This window comes from Egretta garzetta, unplaced genomic scaffold, assembly GCF_000687185.1.
Source record: "Egretta garzetta isolate BGI_Z169 unplaced genomic scaffold, ASM68718v1 scaffold215, whole genome shotgun sequence".
NCBI classification, from domain to species: Eukaryota; Metazoa; Chordata; class Aves; order Pelecaniformes; family Ardeidae; genus Egretta; species Egretta garzetta.
The window spans coordinates 5,117,527-5,128,521 of record NW_009259719.1 but is presented as its reverse complement, the minus strand read 5'-3'; the positions used below and the strand labels follow the sequence as shown (position 1 = coordinate 5,128,521).

At 44.0% G+C, this 10,995-nt stretch overlaps 1 protein-coding gene across 11 annotated transcripts in view; it reads left to right on the top strand.

Moving 5' to 3' along the window:
- TMEM40 (transmembrane protein 40) overlaps window positions 1-10,995 on the top strand; it is a 20,381-nt gene that overhangs the window by 3,791 nt on the left and 5,595 nt on the right. For 4 of the 11 annotated variants that reach the window (XM_035894641.1, XM_035894639.1, XM_035894634.1 and 1 more), the window contains 6 exons: window positions 4,321-4,377; window positions 4,946-5,085; window positions 5,679-5,832; window positions 7,268-7,375; window positions 9,696-9,749; window positions 10,631-10,666. In XM_035894641.1, coding sequence (XP_035750534.1) covers window positions 4,329-4,377; window positions 4,946-5,085; window positions 5,679-5,832; window positions 7,268-7,375; window positions 9,696-9,749; window positions 10,631-10,666 — 541 coding nt within the window. In that variant the 5' untranslated portion in view covers window positions 4,321-4,328. Of the gene's footprint in view, window positions 1-37; window positions 140-488; window positions 543-770; window positions 1,129-4,320; window positions 4,378-4,945; window positions 5,086-5,678; window positions 5,833-7,267; window positions 7,376-9,695; window positions 9,750-10,630; window positions 10,667-10,995 lie in introns of those variants that run through there. The other 7 variants (XM_035894636.1, XM_035894638.1, XM_035894642.1 and 4 more) reach the window with 7 other exon arrangements.

The window sequence follows — 10,995 nt, the reverse complement described above, 5'->3', positions numbered from 1 at the left end:
GCAGGGGCCGGGGGGAGCCCACGGAGCCGCTGCTGTGCTCGCTGTGAGTCAGGGCAGGCCACGTGAGGCCCCAGCGTCGGCCCTGACGCCTGCCCGCACGCCCTGCCCCGGGATCCCAACCCACCGCACAGCCCTGCAGGTAAGTGCCGGGGAGGGGTTCGGGAGCTGCTTGTGACTGAGACCGAGGGTGATTTGAGGTTGTGACCCAGCTCTTGGTACACGGCTGGGCTGTTGAATACTCCCTGAGGCATCACGACGCTGTACGAGGGGCTGTGGTGCTGTGGGGGCAAGGTACAGGACTTCCCTGTAACCTCTACATCCTCCTGACTGGACTTCCACATATTTTCAATTTTTTTTTTTTTTTTCTGTAACATCCTTGTGGTGGTTCCCCATTTTATGTGCAGAGGAAGATTTGTGTGCCTTAACTTTACTCAGACTAGAAGCATGAGCTCTTCTGGCTTCTGATGAGCTCATTTTCTTCCCTTCAGAGCTTTCCAACGACCGCAGAAAGGAGCACACAGCACGTAAGAAATACAAACCAGGTAATTTCAGAAGGTGAACGTAAATGCATACGGGAGCGCTGCCATTATTTTACCAGCGCGGCTGGAAAACAGGCAGCAAACCCCCCCAGGTTTGTGGGTGTAGGGCTGGCAGCAGCATAGACACCGTGTCTGGGCTTGATGCGAGAGCCAGGAGAGGAAGGAAGCGTCGGTTGCCGATACTGCAGCAAGGGGTGGACAGGCTGTTCCTGCTCCCTGCTCACCCTCATGGGGACAGTCACACCAAGCCTGGGGAGCTTGCCCTCCCCATAGTGACATGCACTCGCTGGGGTGCCCCCACCTGCCTGTGTGCAAGGATGCCGTAAAGAGTGAAAAGTCTTTGAGTTTTGCTACTTCTCTGTTGCATTTCAACTCTATTTGACAACAGGAAGGCAAGCAGACAAATAACAGAATTGTCTCACTGGTGGTGTTGCCCACGGAGACTAGAGTAGGAACTGTTTCAAACTGAGCTGGCGTGCATCAGTTTTTGTTGTCTTGCTGGAAGAAACTGCTAGCCTTCACCGTGGTCACAGCCCTCCAGGACATCTTCCTGTGGAACTGGCCACTAGGACCAACCCAAGACTTACAGGTGTGATTTATGAAGTTTGTTTGGTTTGGTTTGAGAGGAGGGCAGGGAGGGACATAATGCTTATGTTTAAAATAAAACTTAGCAAGATTTCATGTCAGCATGTAACTTAAAATGAAAGGTAAAAGTAGTTTCAAAGGGAAAAGGTTTAGGATTGCCTGTTTTTTTGTCTTGAAGTCAAAATAACCTTATTTTACTTTATTTACATTTTTTGCTATCCCATTGAACAATTTCAGACAGATATATTTCAGCAGCTAAGCAAAAAGTTGTAGTCTATGGCAGTTATTAGCCTCACTTTCTAAACAAGTGGAAGTCTGACTCTGCACACAAACTTTATTCTAACGTGTTAAAAAGACCTCACTGCAATTAAGTTCTGATTTGCTGTGGGGAAAGCAAGATGAGGTCTGTTGTTCATGTCATTCCCCAGTGAGCTTATGGCCAGACTGAAAGGCCAGTATATCATCATCCTTCTCTCATTATGAGGTATAATCAACTAAATCACTTTTAAAACATACAATAATTAAATGCATATACTTATCCTTCGTTTAGATCTGATTTTCTTTCAAGAAGAGCCACAGGTGAATTAATTGCCCACAGTCTAGTAGAAATTAAGTACCCAGCTTCCTCAGTTACGTAAAGCTTGGTGACTGACTGGGTTTGGCTGTGCTGGAGGCACAGAAAGGGAGATGGGAGCAGACGCTGGCTACTCCTGGATCCTCTTGTGGCATCCAGGTCTCACCAGAGTGGGGTGTGTAAGTGCATTAGGCAAATGTGTTTTGGTTGCTGTTACAGCTGAGCAGTCTGGTCATTTGGGCCAGTAAATGAACAGTTTTAAGGTCAATCAGTCTGATTGCAAACGAGGTTGACAGCATCTCCTCTGCCTTCAGTGCTGTGTCTGCTCTTCCTTTGTACGTGATGGGACAGATCTGCTAGTGCCTACCTGCTCACTTTGTCTTTGGGGTGATGCAAAGCTGGCATAAGGCAGCTGCTGTGACAGGTTTGTGTTACGGGAAATGGGAAGAGCAACGTGCCTCGAGCATGCCAATGAAAGTGGCCTTCACTAGGTATTAGGAGCCCCAAAGACAAACCTCCTGAATTTCACTCAATGGTAAAATCCGTGGATATTTATAAAAATTTTATTAAATGGAATTAATATATGTTTATATTTAAAGTAATTTTGTTCCTTTAGGCCTGGTATTTTAACTGAGCAGTCCTCTAAAGAATTTAACTTACAAAAGCAAAGACAAGGTTTAAGCTGAGTAAAGAGGAAGGCAAGAAAGATACCGGAAAAGGCTGAAAACCATAGCTGGAGATACATAACTGCACAGAAATTATGTTCTTTATTGTGTAGCCAAGAACGAGTTTGTCTGGGGTGTGGCATACTGGGTTCCTGTATTTCAACACCAGCTGTTGCTCACCCAGGCAGAGAGGACAGATGAGTTTCCCGCATTCCCTACTGGGTGCTCGCAGTCTGACACTGCCCACGACTGTCACACAGCGCAGCTGCCACAGCTATAGCAGCAAAGGCTGTAAGTCAGGCAAGGTCTGTGGGAAAGGTGAAAGCTTTTGTTAGATTAAGCAATAGAGTTCAAAGCTTGTTTGTCCAAAAGCTTGCCAGTTTCCAGGCGTATCAGGTGATTAAATAAAAGGTGTTATCTGACATCGTAGATGTCTTGCATAGACTCATCATCAGGAATAACTTCAAAGTGTTCTTAAAATATTATTTTTTTCTCACAATATACCTAGGAGGTAATTAGGCAGTCTTCTGGGCTTAGCCTTTAAACGTGATTAAAGAGGTTATGTAATTTTCCCAGAGCCAAACAGCAAACCAGTGGCTAAAAAGAGTTTCAAACTAAGGACCTCGTCACTTGAACAACATTTGCAGCCTAGGAAAGGAAAAAAAACCCAGATTAACCAACATACCAAAAATGTGGGCCCTCAGCCCTAGCTCCAAAGGAGGGATGGGTTTTGCAGCTACTTTGGAGTCTGTGTCTAACTTCTTCTATCTGAGAACTGGCACAGCGAAAAGTTATTCTGATTCCAGAATGAAGATGTTTTGGGTTGTATGTTATGCTATCCTTCTGAAGATATAAACTGGACCTGTTTTGGATTTTGTATTAGAGTATTTTTCTGACTGATATGATGGTCTCTAGGAAACTGAAACTGTAGAAAAAGAAACAGTTTTCCACCTGGGAAATTTATAGGAAATCCTTTGTTTTCAAACTGCTTGATTGAAAGTGTTTTGTTGAATGGACCCAAAAGTCATATTGTAAGAAAACCTATGGGTGTATAAAATATTTTCCTTTTGTGCCCTGCGTAGCAGAAACTGTACTTCAGGCTCCCCAAAAATCTTCTTTTGCATCTCTCCATACAAGAGTGTTTTATTTGAAACGCTGCACGCAGGGAGATGCAGTCAATGCAGGATGCCTGGACCACAGTAGGCAGAGAACCACCACAACCACCACAAGAAATGTATCACGAGAATAAAATAGCCTCAAAACAAATTTCCTGGGGCACATTTAGCAAAATGAAAGGAAACATTGGATTCTGGGGATTTCAGAACGTTTTGTTTCTGTGGCAATTACCAGAAAGACATCTGGGATCAACACCTAAAAATCTTTAATTCATAAACCTAAAGTGAGTGGATATTTCCTTTTCATGACAACTTGGGAAAAACAGATGTTGAAGTGTCAAAGTTTTCTGTGAGACAAGGATTCCAAATCTCGCAGGGGTCTCCTATGAACTATTCCTACCATTCTCCACAATCGGTACATTTTAAGCATAAGGATGTGAGAGGTATGGAAATAATCATTCTATTTTGTGAATGGAATGGGGCCTATTAAGTTACTCACATCTGTGGTAAATAGTTAATTAGACACCTTGGTAGCTGTAAAAAACCAACAATGTGAATGATCAAGTTGGACTTCTTTTTGTTCTACTCATGACGATCAAACTTCCGTTCTTTCTTAATAACCAAAGGCCAGCTCAGCAAGACTCACTCAGAGGAGTTGAGAACGGGTCCCAAGAGGGTAAATGAATCATGATGTGAAACTGCCATTGCACCAGAGAAGTGATTTCAAAACTAAAGTGCCTAGACATAGAGCTGTGTTTGCAGAAAATCAAGCAAAAGACAGAAAAATAGTGAAGGTCAGACTGCTCTGTTTCTAAATATGCTTTTTCTCCCCTTTCAAACAGGCACAGCAATGGAGAACCTGAATGTCCCATTCCCAGATCTTACTGAAGAACAGCAAGGTAAGGGTAGCACACAAAGATCAAAGCTTTGGCTCATTCGCACTACACAACAGTGTTTGCTAGGGTGGCAATGAGTCAATGAAACCTGTTTCCTCTGAAAACACACTCTGTCCATCTCTTTGCTTGTAAAAGAGACCAGTAGTCAGTTCCCAGCTCTTCCACAGGCCTTGGGCACGTGCTTGAAGGAGATTTTGCTGTGCATTAAATGCCTAAAGAGCTATCTCAGTACCTTGGTATCCAGACCTTTGTGTCTTTGTGCCTGCCTGTAAAATAGCATGGTCAGAATAAGCACCCCTTAAATAGCTAGGAATACTTCCCCTACTTCTTCAAATGAGTCAGTAGCATCATGGAGACGCCAGTAATTTGTATGGACTACTGACATTTTGCTACTGATTTCTGACAGACTGGGTTGCTTTATACGATACAGCACTACGCTCTTTCCTATATGCTAACACATATATAATAGAGTTTGATGTCTGCCACCATGCCTTCGCCAAGTACCACAGCAACACTGTCAGGCAACCCACCTCTACTGCTTGCACAGCAATTTGCTCATTTTTTTTCCCAGACATTTTCCAGAGGGTTTTTACTGCTGATGCCAGTTACTTGGAGCATCATGAGAAAATGAACCAGTCCTTCTGGGAATCACTTGTAAAATGTTTAGCTACCACTGACCCACCTATCCTGAATACTGAAGAAAAGAACAATGTAAGTTACTAAAGCAACATATATACTTTGTAAGACATCGTTATACAGATACTTATATACTTCTGTATATACTTTGGGGAGAGAAAACATACAGTCCAATTATCTGATATGCTAAAACATATCTAAAACCTGTTAAATGCTGTAAAAGGGCACTTACGTGAATGAGACTCAGGCCACTGCTTTTTACTTGGTTGTTCTCCACATGGAAAAATAACCAGCTTTGTATAAGTTCCTCAGGATGAGTTCAGCTCGCTACTTTCTAGGCAGGACCATTGTTCATGACACTTTTCTGTAAGATACCACAGAGATTGCACATCCATTTTCAGGCCCTGCAGCTACATTTCTCCAGCTCTTTAAATAGTTAACACACTGTTTCTTTCCCAGTTGATGGCTCTGCTCTGAGTTGCTGAATGGAGATTACATTCTCTTCCCATCTTTGGCATTACTCTTTGTCCCCGATTTCCCCCTTGTATAGCAGGGGCAGGGCATTACATTTCGTGCAGCTGGGATGAGATTTGTTTGTATAGCAGGGTGTTTTTACAGGTAACATTTTATTGGAAAGACTATTTGCTATTTACTTGCCTTTCTTTCAGCTCCTCAACAGCTGCAATGTCCTGCCTGGAGGCTGTGCAGCCTGCCTGAAAGCTATAGAGAAGAAAGGAGTCAAGGCAATGGCTGTTCTTTACCTCTTGCTGAAGACAACCAACCCATCTGGCTATAGGCAGCTGCCCAGCTCCAAGGGAAAGGGTGAGTCCGACCTGGCTGCTCATCAGCTGTTTTGTTAGTTACTGCAGTGCCAGTGGGACTTGACACCAGTTTGAAAACTCTGATATATGGTTGGAAGTGATTGTTAGTGAACAACTAAAATGTCTAGAAATACTGCTTAGAAAAGTCAGCTAGGTATAGTGATAATGTAAACCAAAGATAGTGTTTTACTTTAGTTTGATGCCAAAGAAATTTCTCTGACTTAAAGTGGTGCCCCCATTTTTTCCTGTCTAGCTGGATTCATGACACCCAGGACACTTTTTTGCATGGACTGTTATCCAGCCAGCCTGGACCTCTCTGAGCTCTCATAGTGGCAAGAAATCCAAGCTGAGCACTGAAAAAAATTTTTTTTCCAAATGACCCTAGGAGCACATGTAGTAGTAACTACAAGGAGTGGATAGAGGATGTCACTCAGGGTGCTGACCCTGGCAACAAGGTACAAATAGGCTCCACTGCACTTCTCATTTGCCCAGTTGTGCAATAAGAAACTAAATGCAGTTCCACCGCGTCCACAGGGTCCTTAATTGTCTTTAACAGACCACAGAGCCACACTCCCTTAAGATGACCCTGAATTTAACTGGAGATCCTCAAGGAGATTCTGGTCCTTTTTCTGCCTTGATCAAATATGTTCATGAAGGGGAGAGACCTCCCAGCCTGGAGAGCAGCACAGCTTTGGTCATCTGTCAGAGTAGGAAAGTCTGTCACAGCAGGGACCCCCTTCCTGCTCTTGTACAGTGAGCAGCATTGAGCAGACGGGGGGAATCATGTCTAGCTGCCTGTGTCCAAATATTACAACTGATAATGAACAGAAACACAGACCTGCCAGCTCTCAGCACAGAGCTGAATTCGAAGCTGTTGAGAATCACCTGCAACTCCAGCCACACAAGCCAGGACCACTTCATTGCCTGTCCCAGGAGTCAGCATCCCACGGGTTTCTCCTCCCCAGTGATTTGGCCGAGCCGGCTTTGAAGGCTTTGCTTTTATGCCACAAGAGGGTGCTGGCACCGCGGCATAAACACAGGGAACGCAGCAGACATCCCAGGGGTGAAGGGAGACATAGCCCAGGGAAGGGTGAGCAACTATTCTCTAGCTAAAGCATCTTTCAGCTGCAGCTGCTGTTGCTTCAGGGAGTGGGTGTTTTCACAGGGGTAGCGTTATGGGTGAATTAAGGGCCAGAATATGAAACTTCAGGCATCTACCACAACCATTTAAGAAAGTCTAAACAGTAGTGCATACGATGCTTTCATTTGTAATGCTTTGTACTACCCCTTGTGTGCAAAACCCACAGCTGAAGTAAGACTAAGAGTCTGATTTCCTGTCAGACAACCTTTAATAAAGCATTGTGAAATCTGTCACTGTAAAAGAGAGAAAATGTAAATAGTTGTTTCTAATATTTTTTTCTTTATACATAAAACAGATGAAAAATTGAAACTCCTGAAGAGATTGGAAAGGAATCTCATGCTTTCACAAGGGGAAAAAAAGGCTGAAAACTCATCCCAGGAGTCCACGGATGAAGATACACAAGGTAAAGAGGACTTATTTTATTTTTCCCTGATACATAATTTAGTCTGATTGTGTGTTTGTAGAGATTTACACAGGAAACTTACAGTAATTCAGTAGCAATTCTGCAAAACTCTGAAACACCCTTCCTGAGTCGATGGATGGCATGAGTGAGACCAGCAGGGTAAAACCCCTCCCGCTGTAAGAGAAGATCAAGTTCATGACCATCTGAGGAACCTGAATGCACATAAGTCCATGGGACCTGATGAGATGCATCCCAGAGTCCTGACGGAATTGGCCAATGTAGTTGCCAAGCCACTCTCCATGATATTTGAAAAGTCATGGCAGTCAGGTGAAGTCCCCGGTGACTGGAAAAAGGGAAACATTGTGCCTTTTTTCAAAAAGAGTAGAAAGGAAGACCCCAGGAACTACCGACCTGTCAGCCTCACCTGTGTGCCTGGGAAGATCATGGAACAGATCCTCCTAGAAGCTATGCTAAGGCACATGGAGGCCAGGGAGGTAATTCGAGATAGCCAGCATGGCTTCACCAAGGGCAAGTCCTGCCTGATGAACCTAGTGGCTTTCTATGATGGTGTGACAACAACAGTGGACAAGAGGAAACCAATGGACGTCATCTATCTGGACTTCTGCAAAGCCTTTGACACGGTCCCCCACAACATCCTTCTCTCTAAATTGGAGAGCTATGGATCTGATGGGTGGACTGTTAGGTGGATAAGGAATTGGTTGGTTAGTCACATCCATAAGGTAGTGGTCAACGGCTCGATGTCCAGATGGAGACCGGTGACGAGTGGTATCCCTCAGGGTTCTGTACTGGGACCGGTGCTGTTTAATATATTCATCAGTGACTTAGCGAGATCGAGTGCACCCTAAGCAAGTTTGCAGATGACACCAAGCTGAGTGGTGCAGTTGGACATGAGCCGGCAATGTGCGCTGGCAGCCCAGAAGGCCAACCGTACCCTGGGCTGCATCAAGAGAAGTGTGGCCAGCAGGTCGAGGGAGGTGATTCTGCCCCTCTACTCTGCTCTGCTGAGACCTCACCTGGAGTACTGCGTCCAGCTCTGGAGCCCTCAGCACAAGAAGGACATGGAACTGTTGGAGTGGGTCCAGAGGAGGGCCACAAAAATGATCCGGGGGCTGGAGCACCTCTCCTATGAGGACAGGCTGAGGGAGTTGGGCTTGTTCAGCCTGGAGAAGAGAAGGCTGCGGGGAGACCTGATTGCGGCCTTTCAGTACCTAAAGGGGGCCTATAGGAAAGATGGGGAAAATCTTTTTAGTAGGGCTAGCTGTGACTGGACAAGGGGTAATGGTTTTAAACTGAAGCAGGGTAGGTTTAGACTGGATATAAAGAAGAAATTCTTTACAATGAGGGTGGTGAAACACTGGCACAGGTTGCCCAGAGAGGTAGTGGAGGCCCCATCCCTGGAAACATTCAAGACCAGGTTGGATGGGGCTCTGAGCAACCTGATCTAGTTAGCGGTGTCCCTGCTCACTGCAGGGGGGGGTTGGACTAGATGACCTCTAGGGGTCCCTTCCAACCCAAAACATTCTATGATTCTATGAAAAAGTAATAAATAGTGCATGAGAGAGAATACAAAAAATAATCTGTACCTCTAGATTCATTATCAGCAAAATAGTGGCTGCCTCCTGTTCTTGTGGAAGTTGGATGTTTCAGAAATGTGAAAAACTGCTGCAAGATTTCTTCCCAAATAAGAGATTATACTTCTATGATCTACAGTGCGTTTATGGTCTCCCTGAATATTGCGCTATAGCAGGAGGCAAAGAACAGACAATGTACAGGAGCAGCTGGCAATGCTATAGCACTTCTCTATCATTTCTTTTCTTATTGGCAAACATCAACAGTGTATCGAAACCACTTTGGCTGCCACTAGACCATTTCATTCGTAGAAAATGAGACTAGCAAGTGACAGGCGATGTGGAAGTGATAATGCTGATACTGGCTTATTCTGTTACAGAAAGCCACTACCCAATTAAGATCAAATTAATTGCATTTAGAAAGACATTTTTCAAACTAATTAGCAGTGCTGATGATGTATGTGTTTAAAATAAGGACTTCCTCACTACATCTCTTTATACAAATTATTCCAACTTTAGATTTTGTTGTTTTTCTCCTATTCAGACATCTTTGAAGAGACCTGTGAGGCAAAAGCTGCTAATAACAACCTTTGCATTTCAAAGCCTTGATTTTTACCTACATATCCCCACAGCCATTAGTACACTACAAGCAAACAACTACAGTGCTGTTGTTTCTAATAGTGCTGGTGCATTTTTCTTTAATTTGATGAAAAAACACTTTCTCCATCCAGACAGTGACGGGGAAGATTTAGGAAGAGAGAAGACTGAAGGCCAATTACTTGGAGGTAGGACAAAGTGACAACAGTATTGGTTTTTACCAGAGACAACCAATATAAACCCAAAAAAGGATGATTTCTGGCATTCTTTGGTTTGACTTTTGAACAAGGTATATTAACATGTATAGATGTAGGAAAATGACCAGTCAGAATTTGACTGTAGGAAAGGCACTTCCTACAAGATGAAGCTGAAGTAATACTAACACTCAGCTGTGCCCTGTGCTTAGAGTTGAACCAGGAGAATAGCAAAACCTACTGCTGTGGGAGAAGTCCTGCTGCCTGGGTCTGCCAGTTGCCATTGAAATGCAGCAAGAGAGTTTTGAAAATATCTCTCACGGCCACTACTTACAGGGTCTACAGTCAGCCCTCAGCGCTGCCTGGAGATCATCAGCAAGGACCACACCTTGGATCTTGTTCCCGAGGCTCTTCCTTTCCTTCCAAAGGAAAAATGGAAAATAAGTACAATGCAGATGAAGAAAACGTGCTGTATCAACACACAGAAATCGCTATCAGCTTATGGTATAGAACCATGGATGTAAAAAAGTTAAGGCTTTAATCACTTAATGAATGTCTTAAATTGATCTAAGCCCAGATGTAAGAGTAGAACATTTCAATTGACATTAGGAAATCTAATTTGTGTCACAGGAGTCTGATTCTACCTCACTCCAGATACTGTGAGGGATGGAAAATGGGGGGGTTAATAATCCAGTCATGTTTCCCGCTTTCAAACTGCGTAACTCACAACAGAGCTGCCGTCTCCAGTGTGTAAAACCTTGCCACTTTTACACAACCACACTCATTTCAATAGAGTCGCAGGGGCTAGGATTGGCAGCAAGATATGTGTACTCATTGTGGATATTAACCTACATCATCTTTGTGTAACATTTTAGGCATATCAGCAGAGGTTGTTCCCTACAGGGATTCAGGTAAGCATTCCCAGATAACCTCATCCTGTGGGAAGGCAGACTGTAGTTGCAGTTTCTTCTTTCTGACTTATATGCTTATATAATATATTAAAACATAAGCCCCTGGCTGCAAATCCATTGGTTTCCAGTTAGCCTGGTGTTGGACCTGGGCATGATGCAGACATTTTGTTGCAAGCTTGTCATAGTGGCTGGCTGATAGCAAGCTATTTGTACAAAGGCGTTCTAGAAGATTAACCCATTTTTTTGTAGGCCTGCCAGGTTCTGCTGTGAGTTCATCTTTTTAGGGGAAAACCCAGCAAATTCTATTAGGCAACTATTCAGTCTTTCCC